At 43.4% G+C, this 23,388-nt stretch overlaps 1 protein-coding gene across 1 annotated transcript; it reads left to right on the top strand.

Annotated features, from left to right (window-relative positions):
* The first annotated feature begins 10,330 nt into the window (after positions 1-10,330).
* On the top strand, positions 10,331-13,529 carry LOC9654015 (calcium-binding mitochondrial carrier protein SCaMC-1-A). Its single transcript, XM_024688162.1, has 8 exons — positions 10,331-11,548; positions 11,609-12,026; positions 12,080-12,224; positions 12,345-12,463; positions 12,522-12,600; positions 12,658-12,891; positions 12,946-13,301; positions 13,375-13,529. The coding sequence occupies exons 1-7, from the start codon at positions 10,609-10,611 to the stop codon at positions 13,249-13,251; spliced, it is 2,241 nt and encodes a 746-aa protein (XP_024543930.1). The 5' UTR covers positions 10,331-10,608; the 3' UTR covers positions 13,252-13,301; positions 13,375-13,529.
* The last annotated feature ends 9,859 nt before the right edge of the window (positions 13,530-23,388 follow it).

The following is a 23,388-nucleotide window of genomic DNA, read 5'->3' as shown; positions in this document are numbered from 1 at the left end:
CTACTATACTTTTGGAACCCCCTGCAGCCCCCCCCCCCCGGGGGATGATTGCTTTGGGCTTTCACCCAACTGCCTGTATTAATATTCGGATTCGGACTCGGACTCAAACTCGGACTCGGTCTCGGTCCTAGTTTCGGACTCGGACTCGATCTCGGTCTCGGTCTCGGTTCCATCTCGGACTCCATCTCGGGTTCCATCTCGGACTCCATCTCGGGTCCATCTCGGACTCCATCTCGGACTCCATCTCGGGTCCATCTCAGACTCCATCTCGGGTCCATCTCAGACTCCATCTCGGGTCCATCTTGGGTCCATCTCGGACTCTATTTCGGACTCCATCTTAGGTCCATCTCGGACTTCATCTCGAACTCCATCTCGGGTCCATCTCAGACTCCATCTCAGGTCCATCTCAAACTCCATCTCGGACTCTTCCACATGTCATGTGTTGGTCCTTTTTGGGTCCCTTTTTGGAGCCTTGCTTATTGGTTGCCTTGTGCTCACTCCTCGAGCACTTTATTGGGAGTTCTACTCCCACTCTTGACCTTCCAAGTCGGAGCTTTTAGTCCAAACGTGTTATGCTCGTTTAGCTTTCGCTTCGGCCACTACCATGTGGCGCCCTTTCCGGCTCCACTTTGGGGCCTAGGGATTTTATGTCTCACACTTTTATAGTCATTGAAATCTTTTTTTAATGTTGGGGAAATTTTTTTTGAGTTTGTTGAGTCTTGAGTGTTTAGAATATTTGTTAAGTATCACGAAGTTTTCCTAACTATCTAAACCTTGAGTCTTTGTTTTGAATTGGTTGTAATTGCTTTAAGTTTGGAGAAGAGTTATGGAGTAGATCTTCCTCATCTTTAATCGAATTGGATAGCTTTCTTTTTGTCAAAATTTTTTATGGTTTTCAAGATTTCTTCATTTTTTTTGCTTTTCTTTGTTTCTTTTTGGTTTTCTTGAAATCTTTTACCAGTGATCCATTTTGTCTTGGACTGCCTCCTATCTCACTTGTTAAGAGATAATTTAGAGTTGAGTAAATTCCCTAAAATATTCTATTGTCAGAATATTTTAGGGGTTTGAGGAGATGCTAAGGTGTAGGGGTATATTCCCCTTCTTCCCCATTTTCTAGGGCAAGGAGTTCACACAAGAGAGATGTTTTGAGTAGAATTTCAAGGTATGAGAGAATGTTCTTGCCACTTGAGAGGCTCCCCTCTTAACATTTAGCGATACCACTAGGGAAAATTGCTTTCTAGCCAATCCTCCTCTTGGTTCTTTGGTTTTTTTTTAGGGTTTGGAGCAAATTTTTGAGAAATCTAAGTTTTAGTGATGGCATTAGTGATAGAGAGATCTTAAAAGCAAGGAGGGATGTGTGAGACATAAAATCCCTAGGCCCAAAGCAGAGCCGAAAGAGTGCCATGTGGTAGTGGTTGAGGTAGAAGCCAAATGAGTGTAACACATATGGACTAAAAGCTCCAACTTGAAAAATCGAGAGCGGGAGTGGAACTCCCAATGAAGTGCTTGAGGAACGAGCATGAAGCGAGCAATAAATGAGTCTCTAAAAAAGGGGCATAAAAGGACCAACACATGACACATGGAAGAGTCCAAGATGAAGCAGATGGAGTCTAAGATGGTGTCCGAGATAGAGTCCAAATAGTCCGAGATGGACCAAGATGGAGTCTGAGATGGACTTGAGATGGAGTCTGAGATGGATCCGAGATGGAGTCCGAAATGGACTTGAGATGGAGTCCGAGATGGAATCCGAAATAGAGTCTAAGATGGACTCGAGATGGAATTCAAAATGGAGTCCAAGATGGACTCGAGATGGAGTCCAAAATGGAATTGAAACCGAGACCAAGACTAAGTCCGAGTCCGAAATTGAGACCGAGACCGAGTCCGAGTCCGAATACTAATACAAGCTATTAGATGGGGGGGGGGCGGGGGTTGTAGGGAGTTCCAAAAGTATAGTAGGGTGAATGTGGAGGTTGGATCCTAGTGAAGCTAGTTTGGCCAGGAAAGGCTATTTTGGCCAAAGAAGGTTGTACCCAAGTGTTGGGTGATGAAATAGGCACTAGGAAGTCCAATGCTAAAGTGAATATGGACTGACAAGTGGGGTAGTTTGGTGAAGTGTTCAAGAGCTGGCTCTAGTTCCCTCGGGAGATTGAATAGTCAATGCTCCTAGTCCAAGTGTGGGTGGCACTACCTACTTGGATACTTAGTATGGCTTAATAGAACCTTACTCTAAGCCCATGGCTAAAGCACCCAAAAGCAAAAGGTGGGAAAAGTACCAATGAGGCTTGTGTAGGGCCATAATGTTTTGAAATGTTGTCCCAAAGTCCTAAATTGTGGAAAGGAAAAGAAGTGGTCTTCTAGTGTAGTGACCAAGGATACGGTCATATGGTGAAGAAATCCTAGAGGACAATGGGAGTTAGTGGTCAGGCTTGTGGGCCTTGTCCTAGTGGCAGTGTTGGCAAACACGGCCATGGATAAAAAAAGGACTTGGTGGGGACTGTAAAAAGGATATTGAGGAAGGCTATTCCCCATGTCTGTAGGCATTCTAAGGATACTAAGGAATGAATTTAAGATGATCATCATAGGGACAAATGGATTAGTCTTTGAGAGACGGGACTATGATGCATGTGGTGATGGACCACTGGTAGGACCAAGGAGAATAGGCATGGCCTTAGCTAACAAGCTGATATGTCGGTGGTACCTTGGGGTGTCAGTTATGGGATTGGACATGTGGAGCATTTAAACCAAGTGCAAAGGTTGAGTGGCCTGGATGCCATTCTTGCGGCTAGTAAGCCCCAAGTCCTAAATTGGACTTATGGAAGTTGTGAATGAGACTCTTTCAAGTGGTCGAAGGTGTGGTTAAGTGACTAAAGTAAAATGGAAGAATTAATCACTTATAGGATGTGCTTGACTGAAAAATTCTAGGCACTATGCTTAAATTTCTTTGAGTTTCCTTTCCTTTTGCACAAAATAAATCAATTTTTCTTCTCTTTGTGGCTTATTAGGGAATCAATTCAAGAAATGGCAATCATGGGATTGTAGATCTTGTTGGTTGAGCATTAAGAATTCCTAAATTTTATGTAAGAATCAATATATGTAGCTTTTATTTCTTCACAGCACACACAACAACAACTTTAGAAGTTTGGCACAAGCTGGATATACTACCATTTCAATCGTTTTTGGGCTCTTCTAATAGGTCTACTCATGAAATTTCTTTGGAGGGTTTGAATGCAAAATTTGAGTCAATTTGGAGTGATTTGGAGCAATTTTTCTCTCATGCTTATTTATTCTAAACGCAAGGAAAGGTTTTTGAGCTTTTCACTGTTTCCTGGCAGGAAATTTCCAATATTGGAGCTATAAAGGATGTGGAGAGCTTTCTCCCAAGCCCAAAAGTGTGATTTTATGAGATTTGCTGTATTTTTCTCTTGAAGTAAGTACTTGCCATAATTGAGAGAATGGAGTGAATTTCTTCGAGTTTTTTTATAAAAGTTACTTTTAGGAAAAATGTTTTCATAGTTTTAGGCTTTATTTGCATCTAGTCTCATATTTTAAGCTTATTTTCTGCTAAAGTATTTTTCTTGTTTGGGTTGTGAGGAAGGATTTTATTTTTTCATTGATTTTGCCACAAGTATTTTCTTATAAACTTATTTTAGAGCTCAGAAAAGTATTAATGAGTGAGTACCCTTGCAATTTGTTCATTTTTTCTTTGTTTGAGCAGCATTTGGTCAATAGAAGGTCATTTCCACAACTTCTTAAGTATAGAGCAAGTGTTAAGGCATTTCTAGGCAATTTTTTATGTGTCCTAAAGCATTTGGCAAATATTTCACCCTCACAAGAAGTTTATTTCAGCTTAGGGTTACTTCTAGACTTATCCCATAACTGAGAATTTATTGCACTTTGCATATTTCATGCCTATATGCACAAGGCTAGTTCTTAGTTCTTTTTTGGCTCACCATATTTGTGAAAAGTTCTCTAGGCTTCAACAAAAACTAGATTATCACACGGCCTTGTCAGAGAGCAAGGATTCACCATCTGTTGTAGATATCGAGTTAACAGATTCATGTAGTGCATCCCTGCCTTGGATTAATTGGTACTCAAAATCTCTAAGAGCATCTCTTAGCATCTTTGGAAGTGATGGAATTGCAACATGAGGAAAAATCAATTGCAAATCAACAAAGGATGGTGTAGCAACCTCCACCACCATTGCCACCCATGCTAATGGTGCATGTGTTGCAGCACAATCTCAAGCTCCCCTCTTTTGAGCTAGGGATAGGGATTTTAGTGGAGGATCACCTTGCAGCATTCTTTTTTTACTATGCTAGTAACCGGATCATGGATAATGCAACTAAGTGTGAGACATTCACTTTCCTCCAGACATTCAGAAGCACGTTCTCTCAAGAGGTTCCCCCACAACAGGTTGTCCAAGACTTGTTCTAATTTCGGCAAAGTGCGAATGAGTCCATCTTTGACTATACAACATGATTCAAGGCATTTTGGAAGATTTGCCTTGACAAAGTGATAAAAGAGGAGTCCATTAGAGTGTCAGCCTTTGTATAAGGCCTCAAGCCCAAACTCTAGAGGAAAGTTGCTAAGAGCTGCCACCAATGATGCCATAATGCCTACACACATGTTGCAGAGCTTGAGTCAAAGATGTTCCCTAAGCTCAGTGTCTCCTTCACTAAAGAGCTCATCCAGAGACCCTAGCACCTCATCTATGTGCTTTTGCTCACATCACCGTATCACAACTAGTTGCCGAAAAGATGGCCCCTGCAATTAAGTCTACCTTAGCAGAGTTCAAGGAGTATAAGGTGATCTCCTTCACTAAAGAGCTCATCCAGAGACCCTAGCACCTCATCTATGTGCTTTTGCTCACATCACCGTATCACAACTAGTTGCCGAAAAGATGGCCCCTGCAATTGAGTCTGCCTTAGCAGAGTTCAAGGAGTATAAGGTGATCCTTTAGCAAGATATTAATCATGAATGTATGACATCCCCAACATTTTCTATCACCTCCTATAGTTTGGGTGTTTAGGGGGTACTTGTATTGTGGAAGATGAGGATTAGTAATGCAATCTCAACTAGCCCAATCATTAAAAAAAGCTAGACTTCAAAACAAAAATAAATCTTGCATTGCTAATGCTCACTAGCCAATATACTTAGGTACATGTCCAAGGAAAACACTAAACTCTAAAAAAGGTGCTCAATTTAATTGCTTTTTATCACTTCATGAATTTTGTTGTCTAGTGTAGTTATATCCTGTCTTTTAATGTGGGGGAGTTAAACACCAGAATAGTAGGCACCATGGAGCTTTACTTGTGCAAAATCAATGCTAACCTTATACGTCACCATTGTGGATATTGGTTTTTTTGCTGTGAGATCCTAGATGATAACTCATTTTGGACAAGACCCAAAACTATGTTTTGTGTGTTCTACTCATTTTTGTAATGCATGATGAAGTGGCTATTGATCTTGGCTTGGTCGGCCATAAAGTTGTGGGGTTTAGTGAAAACATAGCCTTGCTGTTGCCCAATTTTGTTTTGCTTGTGGATGCACTCTTAGTGAATGTGTTAGTGGTGGAGAATGGTAAGAAACCTTAGTTTAAGGTTTGTCCCATCACTTCATACCTATTAGTCTAGGTTTGTTTACTTGTATAACGATTCCTTCAAGTGTAGGATTTTTTAGGAATCCAAAGTGCGAGAGTGTTATTTCTGCCATGTCAAATAAGATAATATCACATTGTGTATCTCATTTTCTCATCTTATTTTATTAGTGAGATGGTGTAATCTTTGATGCACAAATAGCAATGATCGAGCCTAAAAATAATGTTCTATCCTAAATGTAATGCTATGATTGTTCTGTGTTTTTTTTGTTCTATCAAAATCTTGTTTTGCAATAATTACAAAAATGGCCTATGTATTGACAGGTGTGGTTAGTGCTTGGTGCCCTAGTTCTTTGTCTTATGTGCAAAAGTGACAGACTTGGTAAACCATTAAAACTTCTTTGGTTGTGCTTGAGTAGACATAGTATTTGATATTCCCATATGTGGATTAGACATTCATGGAATAGTATCTAAAAATGTCTCTTATAGTGTGAGTTTTCTGAGTCATCAAATTATGGTCAATGATTAATTGGCTCTCTCCAGAGATCAAAGAGAATGTCAAGCACTATATACAATGGTGTCAGTAGGCCAATTAATATAATCTGAGGATGACACTGTTAGCAGTGTTTATCATGTGGAAGAGAGCAAAGACCTGTTTGAGAATGACCTTGGAGGCATTTACCACAAGTCAGTTTGAGTCTAGATAGATGGACATTGAGATCTGGAATGGAAGTGATCATCATTTATCATACTTTGTTATCAAGAAAGTACCATGAACCTTTATGATTAGAAAGGCTTAGGAAATGAACTAACATATTTATGAGTGAGCCATCATAACTAATAAACAGATTATCCATTTTGTTTTACATGGCTAGGAACTACAATGGATAAATCTAGAATAGTTACCCTTCTGACTTGTTTGGTTCAAGTCAAGAAAATGAAGGATCATAGGATTATTCGTTGAGATTAGATCATCCATATACTTGAAGGTGTGCTTAAAAAGGTGAAGTAAATCATACTAGTCTATTCATGCAAGCTAAATGAGAAATTTATACTCGAAATAAAAGCAATATAGATTGCACCATAATAACAGGCATGAAAAGCTCATTAGAATTCCATGGACTTATCTCCAAACTCTTTTAACCAAGTGGAGATATGTATGCTAAATAATGAAGATGTTTAACTCAATGATCTTTATTGGTTCTATTGTGGTAACCTTAACAAACAAATAGCATAGAGGTTTCTTGAAATCATCATTCTTTTTCTGTTTCAGGCAAATCATTTTTGAGGTCGTTCTGATGTGCAAAGGCTAGATTGATAAGGTGTGTTGTGGCTGTGGTGAAGCCTTGGTTTTCCTCCAAGGGGATTATCTTATAGCATTTAATAATGTCACTAGTAAAGATTGTTATGATTCTATTGGGAAGGTTAATGGCAAATTCCTACATGGATCCAAGGTTCCAACATGCATTCATCTTTCCTTTAAAGAACTTGACTTATGCGTAGAAATCATCTACCACATTTTGCAGCACATTCTATATTCCCTTAAGGACAGTTGTTAGGCATATAGTGATTTCTGAAAACACATACTCATCCATATTCATGAGCTAGTGCATCTTGTTTTTGTGCCCCTTATATATTCCTGTAAGATATGGGAGGTTTGTGAGAATTCTTGTGGAAGCAGATCCTCAAGGAATTGCTTCACAATTGTCTCAAGAGTTTCTAGGACATTGTTGTGTGATATTGCAAGTGAGAAGCCCTCACTATTCTTTTGCCTTAGTGCTTCTCCCTAGGCTAACACTTCATAAAAGAAAGTAGGTGTATTACTTGCTATGTTAGTGTCATTGATGTATAGATGTTTATATATCCATTCAAGCTATTGTTGTGTCTTAAGGATCACATCTATCATTGGGGTTAGTTGGCAAGCATGGAGTGCTAGTTGAACCCAATGATTGATGTGCTGTTTACAGCCATCTCATTACTTTGCTAGTTCTGGATGTATACTTCCAGGATGATACTAGCAATGCTATCCCAAGCATCATAGATGATTTTCATTATTTGGAGTGGCTTAGGGGTGATGTGCTTAAAACCTTTCTCAATAACCAAGATAAGTACTCATGAGCCAAGGATCTTTGGATCCAATGTATGCATATGGCTAGTTTTGTCAAGGTAGCCCACCCATGGCCATCGTTTGCATTTACAAATCAAGGGCTTAAGGGTATCCTAGTGGCTCAAGAGGTTAGAGTTCAATACAATCAACCTCAAACATTCCTTGAATAGGGTATAGACGTTATTGATATATCGGATGTGAACAAATTTTGGTTCATATTCCAATCCCTTTTTGACCAAACATTTTCTCCTGGACAAATGATGGATATAGTGTAGAGCACACTATATAAGAACATCTTTATTAGAAGCCAAGTATGGAAGAAGAAAACAAAATTATTCTATTGCTATTTTCTTGCACTAAGCCTCTTGTGTAGCCTCTATTTATTTGAGCATGCAATGGCCTTGGATGTTTTGGAGGTTAATGATGGCATGCCAGTCTTTTATGAAGTTATATGCTAATAGAGGTTTGCCCATCATGGCAATCACGTTTCTGATTTAATGGAAGGCCTCTTGACTGTAATTGGGTGCATTGCAAGGATGGTATGGGTGAGAAAGCTCTATTGCTCTCACTACCATCACATCATGAGGACATAGAGGATGTATTGTTGGATTGGGATGAATTTACATATGTTCATCTTGGTCTAGGTGTGTGGGATGAATTCTAGATCTGAGTTTTTTGGCTTTTTTGCCACCTCTATCACTGCCACTTGCATCTATTCATGGATCTGTAGGAAGGCTGCAATTTAGAGAATCATCTGTGGGTTGGCAATGTGCAATAGACAATCTGATGATATCAAACTTGGATCTGACTAGTATTTGTCCAGATTGTTTAGCATGTACTAGAATAAGGAGTCTAGCCCTTCTTCATATCCCTAGTAGTTACTCCAGCAATATAGCCTAAGTTGGTTCCATGTATGTTGATCACTTTGTGATAGGTTCCAGCTTTTTATATTTAATAGAGCATTGCCATCACATCCTTGGCAAGCAGCTTGCTTAAAAACCTTATCTATTGTTTTTGGAATGCTATTGCAGGTTTATAAGTGTAATTGTCCAACATCATATGCCAATATGATGCTTCTAGTGTTTGCTTAGACCATTGTACCACATTTAGTCGTAATAGAGTTGTTATTTGAATCCAATTAGATGCTTTTAGAGGGGATGTTGATAAGGGAGGAAAGAGAACTTTGGACTTCATTTCTCCATGACAAGACTTTAGATGATCTCCTCTATGATCCATGCTTCATATTCCATTGGGTGCTCTTTGGGATCTATTGGTACTTTCTGGATGATCACCGAGCATCATCCACTCATGGAAATCTTTGTTGTACACTTTTTTGAAGGGATTTTGTGGAGTAGCGACATAATCAAAAGTAAATCTTTTGGTGAAGTCAATGAAGATCCCATTGATTTTTCAACCTCTCTTCATGTTGTCATGATGTTGTTGTGTCTGAAATAAGTGGCTAATAACACACCATCTTTACATGCTTTGTGTTTTGAGAGAAAGAGAGAGGAAAGGGATTTCCATTAACTCCTAATTTTTATATTTTTCAAGGAAGTGGGGAGTGCAAGAAGATGCAAAAAAAACATATTTGTCAAGATCCAAGGAGATAATGTTTATGTTGGATCTAGAATCGGCCAAAGCATTAGTAGTAGATTCCATACTTGTCGAGATAATGAATGCTCTTGGATTTGAGGACTCCTTTTTGCTCACAGCCTGGACTGGATGTGCTAGTAGGATGGGAGAAAGAGCCAGGCCAAATGCTCTAGCCATTACCTCCAATCATTGCCCGATTCCTGGAGTTACTTACAAAACATCACCAAGCGAGAGAAATACTTACATGTCAAGCAAGTGCTAAATGGTGTTTTCCGTTATGTCTTCTAGTATAAGTATCTGGTCCTAGAAGACATTTTAGTATGCTGGATCTAGTGGAAAAATAGAAGGAATGCCATGAGTATCATTGGAGCAAAATCCTTGGGATTTGGATCTGCCTTTCCATCTAATTCCTGGGCAGCTATGGCTTTCTGCTTCTAGACACTAGTTGCTGTTACAAGCTGCTACATTGAGTTCTTGCAAGTTCCAAAATGGGGGGCCCGTGTGCTTAAGTGTTATAACCTGTTATTAAATAACAAAACAACCTCACTTAGATTATACTGTAGCTCCTCTTGACATTTAACCACTCTTGAACTACCTCAAAAGCTCCACCATACTAACCACTCCATCATGAGCCTTTAGGGTAGGTTACCTTAAATCCATGCTCTAATATATTTTTGAGTTTAGTTTGGATCTATATTGACCACATGGTGCTTAACAATTCTTCTTCCCCCCTTGAACAAAGTATTGGTGTTAGTGGTCAAAAGCTTTGCCAACTGCTTAGCGTTTGCTAAAAATGAAAGAGTTATTTTATATAGCTGAAAAAATCTTGATTCATTGTATATGTTCTTGATAGACCAAACTAAACCTGGTTTGGTGTTCCATCGCTCGGGCCAACTTGAGATGAACCCCACAAGATAATTGCGCCACGTCCGCATTTTATCCACGCGGCGTGATCTGCAAGGCGCCACGTGTCATGACAGTCGAAGTAAAAATTACGGCTATGGCTAGGGAAGAAATACCTTGGGGTGCTTATCCATTGCTATTTTCTTTTGGGCGGCTTCCCTGTGTGGCGCCCATGCTTGGGAGATTTTAGGGCGGTATTGGATATTTCGATCGGCAGGGCGCGCAGTCGCTAGGGAAGCGTGGAAATCATCTCTGGCCGCGGGCGATCGCGCGGAGATTGGACAGAATTTCGAGCTGCCAGGGTTTTGCGAGGGTTTTGGCGCCGCGCATTTCTTGAGGTGAGCGGCTGATTGCGTAGCTGCATTGGCGTTCTTGCAGGATCCATGCCGTGGTTGGAGCGGCCTAAAAGATGAGGAATACCCCCAGCGACAAGGATAGGGCGTGGCAGATCGAGCACGCATTCGATTCAGTTGAAAGCCATCTCGTCTACAAGGTCTTGCTCGTCAATCGATTCAAGCTAGATCGATTAGAATGTGGGAAACAGGAAATTCAGGCCTTTCTAGGGCAATTCACCGAGCAGCTCTCGGCGAGCTTGTCCAGTGTTGGGCTGCCCATCAAGAGCTGGGCAGGGGCGGCAGAAGAAAGCGGTGTGAAGGGCAGCGTCAAGGAACAGGGTTCCTTCGATTTCCTCCGGCTGTCCTTACCCTTGGATGGGATTAAACATTTCCAGAAGAGCTCCGGGGGTTTGGTCCGAGACGAGCAGCCGCAGTGTTACAATCCAGTTTTTCGGGCCAGCAACGCCGTGGTGAATGCTGCTGATCATCACGCTGGGTTCCTCTTCCGGACGTTCTCGAGCTTTGTTCCTGCAAGGAAGGTGACGCAAGCTCCTGTCGCAACGGATGAAAGCAAGGAAGAAAATGCAGCGCCGGTCTCTAAGCTTTTTCCAGGTTTCCTTGTTCATGTGGTGGAGCCGGCATCGCGTGACAGTCCAATGGAACGCAAACTCGACGTAAAAACTCTTCTGGAGAACTCCGTGTTCCTGAGGTTTATGCTGCGGGACGTCGTTGCGTTTACGAAGATTTTCGGGTTTAAGAAAGGCGCTGCCTTTGCACGAGTACAAGGAGAGCCCAGCATTATAGAACCGTCACCTTATGAGGAAGAGAGCCCCCTCGAGAGTCAGTTTGAAACGAACCGCACGAGAGGTGGAATTCCTCGTTTCAGTGTGAAGCTGCCAAACATCGAGAACATTATGGACTTGGTTCCACTGCTAGGAAAAGCGCCTCAAAGTTTTCCGGACAAGAGAAAGCTGTACTCAGTCGAAGATTTCTTCAAGTATACAGAAGCTGAAGGTGAGTCGCTTTCGATTTTTACTCTCTTTACATTTTATTCTTATTGTGCTGTGTTTCCAGGGAGAAGATTGTTTGATGAGCTTGACCGCGATAAAGACGGTCAAGTTACTCTGGAGGACTTGGAGCTGGCAATGAGGAAAAGGCGTTTGCCTCAGCGTTATGCTCGGGAGTTTTTGAGAAGAACCAAGAAGCACTGGTTGAAGAAATCGTTTGGCTGGAGCGAGTTCCTGACGCTGATGGAACAGAAGGAGTCAGTCATGCTTCGAGCTTTCAATTCCCTGAGTGTCAGCAAGTCCGGGACCTTGCAAAAGGGACAGGTTTTGACACTTCTCCGCAATGCTGGTCTTCCGGCCACTGAAGAAAACGCCGCCGCGATGATGCGCATTCTCAACTCGGATACCGAAGGCTCCATCACGTATGGCCAGTTCAGAAACTTCTTGGTGCTCCTTCCGCCTGAACGCTTATTCGATGATCCGAGGTACAAGGCTCTGTGTGCAGCTTTTTGTTCTTAATATTTTGGCTCTATTGCAGGATGGTCTGGTATGAAGCTGCAACCGTTGTTCCCATGTCTCCTCCTATAGAAGTTCCTGCCGGTAGCGTCCTCAAATCTGCGTTGGCTGGTGGCTTGGCTTGCGCTTTATCGACTAGCTTGCTACACCCGCTTGACACTCTAAAGGCACGCTTTAACTCTCTCTTACTTTGCCTGGGGCTTTGGTATCTGTGAATACTAAAAGAGCAATGAACGTTCTTGTTCATGGCGAGCGTTGTCTGACTTGTGCTTTTGCTTTCCGTGCAGACTAGAGTACAGGCGTCCTCAACTCTTAGTTTTTCAGAGTTAATATCAAACATTCCTAACATCGGGATCAAAGGATTGTACCGAGGTTCTGCTCCTGCAATTATCGGCCAGTTTTCGAGGTAATGTTTTCCGAGTTTTTCTCTTCTTTTCATTTAACACATTTATGTCTGTTTTTAGTCATGGTCTTCGAACTGGGATTTTTGAAGCTAGCAAGCTGTTGCTAATCAACGTGGCTCCAAATGTATCCGAGCTTCAGGTCTGATCTTTGTTGCCGTTTTCCTGTGGCCAACTAATGCCGCTGCTGTTCTTCCAGGTACAATCTCTTGCGTCATTCTGTAGCACATTCCTCGGTACCGCAATTCGAATCCCCTGCGAAGTTCTGAAACAAAGACTACAAGCTGGTCTTTACGACAACGTTGGAGTCGCGATCGCTGGAACACTTCGCAAGGACGGGTGGAAAGGATTTTTCCGAGGGACAGGAGCAACACTGTGCCGTGAAGTGCCGTTCTATGTGGCTGGAATGATGATCTACGAGGAAGCCAAAAAGGTAAATGAACTCTCACGCTCAAGACCAAGCATCTTATTTCTTTCTTCTTTACAGGTTGTCCAGAACGTTATCAAGAGAGAATTGGCACCATGGGAGGTAATCGCGATAGGAGGCCTCTCGGGCGGTCTCGCCGCTGTGTTTACTACTCCATTCGACGTCATGAAGACACGGATGATGACATCGCCTCCGGGCATCCCCGTGACGATGAGCTCGGTCACAGTGAAGATCGTCAGCGAGGAGGGGCTCCTCGCGCTCTTCAAGGGCGCTGTTCCCAGGTTCTTCTGGATCGCGCCCCTGGGAGCTATGAACTTTGCGGGATACGAACTCGCAAAGAGAGCCATGGAGAAGAAAAACGAGTAACTCGGATGCCCGTGACACAAGTCCCAGCGGTCGTCCACACAGGTTCAAACGTAAGATATTTTCCTGATTGTTCGTTTTTTACTTTTTTTTTCTTTTTGCTAAGCTCGTTCTTGCGCTGTGCAGGGCGAAGCATTTTGTACATAGGAGCCTTGGATCTGTCAATTTTGCTTACAAAAAATCTGTCGACTATTCTGGTTAAGTGTGCGTCTTCTAAGTAAATGTCGAATTCCTCGATGTGTGTTTGATTCCAAACATCTTGGAAGAGTATGTTCCCTCTCTCCAATTTTGTTGGCGAGGGTTTCTTCTTGGTCAATTTTGGGTCCTAAAGTCCCTGTCCTCCGGTCGCCGACAGCAGCGACCGCCAGTCCACAATGTCGAGGACGTACGGCATGGCCGAGACCAAGCTCCGCGCCTCGTCCGCGTGGCCACCCCGCCGGCCATCTCAAAATCCATCGAAAGTAGTGGCAGCCCTCGCGCAATCTCCCGGCGTGGCTGGATCCAAGCAGCAAGCAATCGAAGGAGATCTCGTCCGCCCCAATCCCCTCGGCTTGCATCCTCTGGAAGATCTCCACCGGCGCCGCCAGCGCCACGCCCCACGAGACGCGATTCCTCTCCGGGATGGCGTCGAAGATCGCCGGTCGGGGAAGCCGGCGTGCGCATAGGCGCCGGCCATCGCTGTCCAAGAGACGAGATCTCTCTCCGGCATCGCGCACGAGAAGATCTTCGCGGCGTGATCGAGATCACCCGCCTGGGCGTACGCGCGTTCCACGAGATGGCATAATTACATGCCACATCATCTCTACCTCTAACAGCAGCATATGCCCAAAACGGGCATCTGGACATATTCGATCATGGCTTTGATCGAAATTTGGTTTTCTGTAATATCATGTTCCATGGATACACCTCAAAACAAAAGCTCTGAGAGTCTTTGTCAAAATGGCTGAGAGGGATGTAATGGCCTATACTTGCAGCAAAAACCCAAGAAGGGCATCTTGATGAGGCGAAAGCTGTGTTTGCACCCATACCCGTGTCATTGACCTTTTACTGCTCAGTGGAGTGTGGTTGCGTGATTCCTGTGTTTTGAAAGAAGAGTGGTTGGTTCTAGACAAGAGAAGGAGAAACATCCCGAGCTAGAATCGTCGCAGGCAGCTCGCAAATTGCAAGAGTCTTGACCTTTGTTTTTTTCCAAATTATTTCTCCTTCACTCGGTTCTGTGAAACATTTCTTTGCTCAGAAATCGAAATGGGAGGACCACTTATTCGTCTTGCTGAAAATCCATCAACTGTGGAAGCTGCAATTGTGTTGGTATGTTTGTAGGAGTAATTTTCCATTTGAAGGGCATGTTTTTTAAGGTTTTTTGTGCTTTTCCTTGACGCTCATCAATACCAAACCTCCAAGCAAGCGTTCAAGGTGAAGACTTGGCTTGCCTTTGGAAGCCAGAGAGTGAACACCTTCCAGGAGATGCCATTGGCTGAGATGCGAATCTTACTGGTGTTGCCAAGGGTGCTGCCGCGACAGCTGCGGGTAGATTGCTGAGTGCCAATCCTTGGAGAGAGAGTGGAAGTGGCAAAGAGTGGGAAATGGGAGGAAAGTGATGAGCTGGTGTTGAATATCACAAGGAAGCCACCTCCAGATTCTGGGATCCATTGGCCTCTTCATCTTGCTCTTCTTGGTCGTTTTGATCATGCCATCTTTTCTGGCATAATAAACCATATATCCCTTTTATTGTCTGGGGTTTATATAAGTTAAACTCTTGTGTAACAAGAAAACGTCCATTGACAAGGGAATGCTATAATTTTCCATAACATTACAAATGCTAAAAAAACAATTAGTACCATGCAAAAGGGACTTAAATCCTGTAAATTAATGATATTTTACATATGAGCATGAGTTTTTTTTAACTGTTTATACTTTGCAAACATAGAGGTATTATCTTTATGGTGTAGTGTTCATGTTATTGATAGATTATAAACCTCTTATATGTTTATTCATACAGAAGGAGTTGAACACTAAATAAACTTATTGGATGGTCAAAATCATGAAATTTAAGGAATTTACTAGTGAGCATTGTCTGGGAAATCAAATATGGTAACAAATGCTTTATCTTATGTTTGTCATATAACAAAGTTATGAACAATTTTATCATCATTTGAATAAAGTGGTTAACAAGTTTGGGTAATTAGTTGAGCATGCTCAAGTTTAGGATGCTAAAGTGGTCTCTTTATGAATTTATATGGAATCACTTTTTTCATTGGTGGATGAGATTCTTTACTACAATAACCATGTGTATTTTCCAAATATGTTAATTAATTAGGTTTTATTCCACTATCATGATCATCTAGAGGCTAGTCATTTTGGGGGAAAAAAGATATATAAATTGATTAAGTGCAATTTTTATTGGAGGAATATGAAAGTTGATATACTTGAGTATTGTAAATAATGCAACTCTATTAGTGGGTAAAAGTGCCATAGGAAAAGATAGAAGGACTTTTGCAGCTTTTACCTACTCTTTAGAGCTATTGATATGGTATATTTATGGATTTTATCAACTTGTTTGCCATGATCATAAAGACAAAAGGAACAAATGTGGGCCATACTAGATCAATTGACAAAATATATGTGATTATTTGATCTTTGGAATATTATCATTTAGCTGTAATCTACTTGCTCATACCTATAGCTTACTTAATGCCATTGTTAGCACTAGACATCCCAAAAAATAGCTAATTTCTCTTAAATAGAAAGAAGATTGCAAGTATAGGGAGCTTTGTGCAACTCACTCACCCTAGCCTTCCCTTGTAGCATTGTCTATCACCTCTCCTAGTTGGCACTTACAAGCAACAAGCTCCACTTTAACATTTTATTATTAAAATTTATATTATTATTAGCTTGTATATAAATATTCTTATTTTTTGTGCATTATAGATTAGATAAAACAATTGTGTGAGTGTATAGAATATGAAAAGGGAATACAATAATGTGCATATCAATTAACCCAAAATTAGCTTATATACAAAAGTGAGTGATTCAGATTGAAACCAATCTGATAGTTGTCAAAATCCCATAACGTTAATCTTAGTGTATAGTTGTTAATATTAGTACACGGCATTGTAGCCATACACTTGGACCTCATATCATTCCTCTCAGAAGAATGGAAGATAGTCAAGGTTCTTTGGTTGACGGGCTAGGATTTGGAGGAACATTAGGAGGAGGCATTAGTGGATCTCTCGATGGTACTAATTATTCCTGATCCTTTTGTATAAAGCATTTTAGTCACTGTATATGCATAATTTTTAGAGGATTGGCTTATTTAACATCATGCTAAACTTTATAAACTTGCAATCTAATTGACCACAACACCCAATATAATCCTTTCCATTGAGCAAAGAGCCCTTTAAACAAACTACGTACCATAAAATTGGGAAAATAGACTAATACTAAATTATCCACTTTATACTTTGTAAGTATATGATGATGGGAGTTGTAGTGCTATTGTTGTCCCACTTGTACTCTATCTAAGTAGTAGACTCTACTTGGATAAGTGGAAGCAAACTTGTCAAATATTAATCCCAAAACCTCGTATTGGTAGCTTGTGGCAATCACGAAGGTAAGTTCAACTCCATTAGCAATATTGGACTTTAACTATATAAAGTTTATATGGTGAAGCACCAACTAAACTCTGTACCCCTGTGACATATGTATATCAAAAAGATGGCAAATAACTATTCCAATGTAAATGTTGAAAGTTCATATACTTCATAATCATCCATTTAAAGGTTCGTTCCACCAAACTAGTTATCTCTGGATGATAAACATTTTTGAAAGTGCGGTGTATGCCCAACTGAAATGTTAAAACATGAAATGCCTCAATCATAAATACAAGACTATTATCCGAAAGAATCCGAAAGAATCCTCTCTAGATAGGAATGCTAAAACACTATTCAATTGAGGAGGATGTATCCAATAGGAGTTGCAAATGCACTAATAAGAGCACTAACTTCCACTCAACAAATTAAGTAGTCAAAAGAAATAATGACATAATCATTGCTAATAATCAACTATGGAAAAGGCCCCATTAAATCAAATGCCATTAACTCAAACGGATGGGAAACTGCAATCAACTCTAACTATCCTTCTGTAGGATGAGGGGAAGTATTACAAGTTTGACACCAAATGCAACTACATGCATACCAGATAACATCATGTTACATCTTTGGCTAATAGAAAGACTTATGCAACTTCTCATTCACATAATAATGTTTTATATTATTGCAAATATGACTTTGGGTATCAAAAGATATTTATTGGCCAGTCCTTACGGACATTTTTTCTTTACTACCATGACGGCAGGAAGCTAGTACAGTTGGTTCCTTTTATAGTTCTCACTTGAGCTAATTGAGAAACTACTCAATAATCAGATAAACATAAAGTGGGAACTCTTATGTGTTTTTTGATGAAGAGACTGGACCTAGTTTGAGAAACTCTTGTCATTAGCTTGCACTTGCTAGTGTTAGGAGCCCCCATGATATTGAGCTTGATGTAAGCCACAAATTTTTCCTTTCCAATTTGCTAGTTTACCTCGTCTATCTGTCTGACACTGCCTTGGCTTTTGTTAAGTTCCCTCGCCAAGGTTTTCGCCTATGGTACCAACTCTTACTTGGTCCTACTTGCTTTCAGCTACTCACTGCACGAGCAACGGAGCGTTAGCCATCCATCCACGAATTCCCAATCTCTCCCAATCCCCCTCCCCGGGTTAGACTGGACTTAAGGTTCGGCTACACTCCCCGTAAGCACAAGCAGCCAAGCACACCAAGCTTCTAGGTTCCTAACATCCCTTGGTACCACAAGACTTGATCATGGGACCCTCTAAATCCCAAGTCTTGAGTGCAACACTTGCTTCGGGACGCCGGGGCGAAACACCGTGGCCTAGCGGCCCGGTATGGGTACCTCTACCCCCCCACTTCCATCCCGAAGGGAAGGTCCAAGCCCCTAGAAAGGGCGAGGACCAATGAGCCGCATGGTACTCAAGTGGGGCACCACTCCACATGAGCCGGGAGCACTGCAATCGGTTTCCCTTTCGGGAGTGGGAGCTGCTCTTGAGCACTTCCTTGGATGGCCCTTTCGGCACCAACTAAGTCCATACTCACTCCCACCCAAGGCCCCTCGGTCCCAATCTCAACCTCAACGCTTTGGACTTAGTCTCTGGCTCGATCTCGGACCCGATTTCAAATCCGACTTCGGATTCGGTCTCGGACTCGATCTCGGACCCGATCTTGGACCCAACCTCGGACTCGACCTCGGACTCGGTCTCGGACCCGATTTTGGATCTCGGACTCCGTCTCGAACTCGGTCTCGAACTCAGACTCGAACTCGGTCCCCGAGTCGGTCTCGGACTCGATTCCGGACTCTATCTCGAACTCGGTCCTAGAGTCGGTCTTGGACTCGATCCTCGACTTAGTCCCATCCGATGAACTCTTTGTCATTTTGGTCATGCTTTCGAGGTTCCTTCAGCCTACAACACCTCGGCGAGTTGGTTCCTTACAACTCCACCACCCATAGAAGAAGTTCGATGCCCACATCGAACGTCTCATTTTATCCTACGACTTGTTGACGATGTCTCCGGGGGCATCCCCCCACTTAGCGGTGTGCCTAAGTTAGCCTCCCCGACCAAGAGCCCATGACAACGGAATATAGGTGTCCCTATACTCCTCACCTCACCACGCCCTAGTATGGGGTCGGGACTTGAACCCAGCCTTGCTTTACTAGGGGGTTAGGACTCGAACCCAACCTCCGTAGAATACGTCTACGGATTCGACATCCCTGCAGGGAGTCGGGCGTAGCTCCCTATGCCTGGTTGACCTAGCTAACCCATGCTAATTAGCTTACCTTCGGCGCGCCTTCGGGTCCTAACATATGCCACTTGCTCAACTTTGCAAATTGATATTTTTAATTGAACTTTGCATAAGTACATAGAGTTCTGCCTTGCAGAAAGTCCTCCACTAGATCTCGCGCGTTCGCTAGGTTCTCCTCCGGTTCCCATGTTGCTTCGCAGTGTGGAAATCCTTTCCACTTCACATGGAACTCTCTCACCTCGCGTCCTTGTCGCTTGCTCTTGCGCGCATTGAGGATGGCCTCAACTTCGTATTCCTCTTCCCCTTGGATAACCTTAGGTAAAGGTCTTACTTGGTCCTTGCGAAGCGGATCCTCAAAGTACGGCTTGAGTAAGTTCACGTGGAACATTGGGTGCGTCTTCCCCATCTCTCGAGGAAGTCGGAGTCGGTAAGCCACTTTACCGATTCGTGCCTCAATCTCGTAAGGCCCTGCGAACCTGCTTAAGGAACTCAAGATCAATTCATTTATAGGAATACATGCATTTTTACCTTTGGGTCAACTTTCGGCTGATCCCACTTGGTAGCCTGAGGTTCTTGGTGTTCAACCACACCTTCTCCCCAGCTTAGAACTCTACATCCCGGCGCTTTAGGTTCGCGTACTTGGTTTGCCTTTGTTGAGCCCGTTCCAAGGAATCCCTCACTAGATTCCAAATGTTGAGTCTTTCCGCCGTGAATGCCTCCACTGCGGGTAGCTCTTCATGATACTCGGCTACGCCGAGTTCCACAGGACCTTCAATAGCTCGCCCATTGATGACTTCCCATGGACTCACCCCGATACTCAAATGTGGTGAGTTGTTATAACACATTTCCACAAGTCCCAAATGACTTACCCAATCGGTCTGGTCTCCCGAGACATAGCATCACAAATAATCCTCTAGCTGCCTATTCACCCTTTTCGTTTGTCCGTCTGTCAAGAAGTGTTACTGTCACCAAACTTGACTTAATACCCCATACCTGTCTGTGGGTGATAGGCGGTGCTGAATTTCAACTTGGTGCGATACTGTTCCAGGAGAGTCCTCCAGAACCTACTAGTGAAGATCTTATCTCGATCTGAGATGATCTCTTCCAGCCTTCCCCGCACTCGAACCACTTGTTCGAAAAATAGCTTCGCCACACCTCCCGCATCCACTTCCGTTGTGGTGGGTATGAAATGTGCCATTTTCGAAAATCGGTCCACCACCACGAATATCGCATCAAACCCCTCGCTTGGGGGAAGTCCCGTGATGAAGTCCATCGTAAGACATTTCCACGGACGATCTGGAATTGGGATGCTTTGCAACAAGCCCCCACTAGCCTTAGTCACGGCTTTGACCTGCTGACATGTTGGACATATCTTTACATAGTTTTGGACGTCCTTAGCCATATCTGGCTAATAGTACTTCCTCTTAAGTAAGCCCATCGTCTTGGGCACTTCGCCGTGTCCCGCAAGAGGTCCGTCATGACACTCTTCTAAGGCTACCTTCTTTAGTTCCCCTTCTGGAACATACACCCTCGTTTGCTTGTAATAGATGAGTCCGTTGCGTTCTGCATAGCCCGTTTTCTTTTCCGTTGGCAGCTCACCTCTCTGGTGAGCTTCCCGCGCCTCTAGATTCCTCAGCAACACTTCTTGTGCTAGACCATCATTCTCATATGCTGTCCGCACATCGTCCCAGAAGGTTGCTGTTGCGCTGGATATCGCTAACCTCAAGCTCGCTTTTCGACTTAGCGCATCTGCCACAATGTTGCTCTTCCCAGGCTGGTACAGAATTTCGCAATCAAACTCGGCCAAGGCATTGGCCCACCGACCTTGTTTCCCTCTCAGGTCGGGCTGTGACAAGAAGTGTTTCGTTGCCACATTGTCCGTGTAAACCTTGAAGTGTCTCCCAAGGTAGTGTTGCCACTCCTTGAGCGCATTGACCACCGCAAACAATTCCTTCTCGTGGGCAGGCCACTTCCGTTGAGCCTTGTCCAACTTCTTCGAGAAGAACGCTACTGGATGGTTGTCTTGCTTCAAAACTGCGCCCAACGCAAAGTCCGAAGCATCCGTGTCTACCTCAAAGTCCTTACCAAAATCTGGTAATGCCAACATGGGAGCCTTCCTCAACTTCCCCTTGAGGTGGACGAATGCCGCCTCGCATTCTGCTATCCATACCATCTTCCCTTTTCCCGTTTGGTCCGTTAAGGGGAGGGCTACTCTCGAATAGTGTCTGATAAACTTTCGGTAGTAGTTGCATAGCCCCAAGAATGCCCTTAACTCGTGTACATTCGATGGTCGCTCCCATTCCTGGATCGCTTGGACCTTCTCTGGGTCCACCTTGAGCCCGTCCTGGCCCACCACATGCCCGAGAAAGTTTACCTCTTGTTGAGCAAAGTCACATTTGCTCTCTTTAGCATACAGTTTGTGTTCCCTTAGTTTCTCAAACACCTTCGCCAAGTGTTCGGCATGCTCCTCTAGTGTCTCGCTATAGATCAGGATGTCGTCGATATAGACGACCACGAAGTGATCCAGATAGGGTACAAAGATGTGGTTCATCAATGCCGAAAACGTTGCCAGCGCATTGCATAGCCCGAAGGGCATCACCAGAAACTCAAAGCTCCCATACCTCGTTCGATAGGTTGTCTTCTCGACATCTTCCTCGGCTACCCTGATTTGGTAGTATCCTGACCTTAGGTCAATCCTCGAGAAGTATTTTGCCTTTCCCAACCTATCGAACAGGTCCTCAATTCTTGGCAAAGGGTACTTGTTCTTCTTTGTATACTTGTTGAGCAACCGGTAGTCTATGCACATGCGCATAGAACCATCTTTCTTTTTCACAAATAACATCGGCGCCCCATACGGCGACTTGCTCAACCTAACATACCCTTTGTCCACCAACTCCTCTAGTTGGCACTTGAGCTCCTTGAGTTCTTTTTCGTTCAAACGATAGAGGGGATGAACCACCGCCTCAGCACCCTCGACCAGCTCAATCTTATGTTCTATCGGTCGTGCGGGGGGCAACCCCGCTGGTAGCTCCTCTGGCATGGTATCCTGGAATTGGTCCAACACCCGCTGGATCACCAAAGGGACTTCTTCCTTTCCTGTCTTTTTGTCACTCTTCACCAAGAGTAAGCACAAAAAGGCTGCCTTAGTTCCTTTGGTGAGTTGTCCTCTCGTGGACACCAAGTTTAAGCAGGAATCTTTGGCTTTACTTTGCCCTACCTTTAGATTTTGGGCCTCCACCCTAGATCTTCTTCCTTGGGCATTCGCCAGTACCACAAGGTTCCTACCTTGTCCATGTAGGGCTACCACGAACCGATTAAACCAATCCATTCCGAAGATCACATCAAATCCCGCCATGTCTAACACGGTGAAATCCATGTCTACTTTCCATGTCCCTACTTCGACTCTCGCTTGTCGAAGTACCTCGTCGGTGCTTTGGCTACCTTGAACAAACTCTATAGTCCTTGGTTCGCCTAGCCGCTGCACCGTTAGTCCGGCTTGCCGGACTATGTCTGCAGCCACAAAATTATCCAAAGCACCCGTGTCAATAAAGATCTTAACAAAGCTACCTCTGAGCTTCCCTCGGAGGGCTAGTAGATGTCGTGAACGACTCTCTACCAAAGTTGCTCGTGTAATGAGTAACTTTGAGTTAGGGACTGGATCACATACCTCAGTTTGGACTTCACCCGACTTGATGGCCATATTAGCTCTGGCCTTCTTCGGGTAGGGACATTCCCTCGAAAAGTGTCCCACTTCACCGCAGTTGTAGCATACGTTGTTTCCCACGCTGCTATACGACTTGACCTTCTTATCCGTGGGTTTGTCTTTTTTCGCTTGACTCCCCCACGTACTCGCTCGCTGGCCACCGGATTTGCCTTTCCGGAACCCCGATGACTCATTCTTAGAGAAACTCTTCTTGAATTTCCCCCTGCTATACGTTCCCCTTGGTTTGGCCCCTTTGCTAAACGTGGATCCCGACCCCGTCGTGTTCCCCTTTCCCAGATTATCATTGAAATGCACCTTGATGGCCGCATCCAACGCTTCCTTGTAGTTGGTCGGGTTCCAGCGCATCACCTCACCGCGAGCCCAGGTTTGCAAACCTAATATGAAGGCATGGAATGCATCCATATCCCCCATGTCCGTGACCAGTATCCTCTTTGCCATGAACCCATTCACATATTCTTGGATGGTTCCAATCTGCTTCAGCCTACTCAGCTCATCTCTCAGATGCAGAGTGGCATTCGGAGGAACGTATGTTGCGCGGATCCTCGCCTTCATCATGTCCCA

The sequence above is a fragment of the Selaginella moellendorffii genome, unplaced genomic scaffold (genome assembly GCF_000143415.4).
Source record: "Selaginella moellendorffii unplaced genomic scaffold, v1.0 SELMOscaffold_56, whole genome shotgun sequence".
Taxonomy (NCBI): Eukaryota; Viridiplantae; Streptophyta; class Lycopodiopsida; order Selaginellales; family Selaginellaceae; genus Selaginella; species Selaginella moellendorffii.
Note: the sequence above shows the minus strand (reverse complement) of the source record. Positions and strands in the feature narration are given on the sequence as shown.

What these genes read in the sequence shown, in the direction of transcription:
- LOC9654015 (XM_024688162.1), top strand. Translation starts at nt 10,609, where the DNA reads ATGAGGAATACCCCCAGCGACAAGGATAGGGCGTGGCAGATCGAGCAC. An exon ending in CAAGTATACAGAAGCTGAAG is followed by an intron (nt 11,549 to 11,608) that starts GTGAGTCGCTTT and finishes CTGTGTTTCCAG; the next exon opens with GGAGAAGATTGTTTGATGAG. An exon ending in ACCCGCTTGACACTCTAAAG is followed by an intron (nt 12,225 to 12,344) that starts GCACGCTTTAAC and finishes CTTTCCGTGCAG; the next exon opens with ACTAGAGTACAGGCGTCCTC.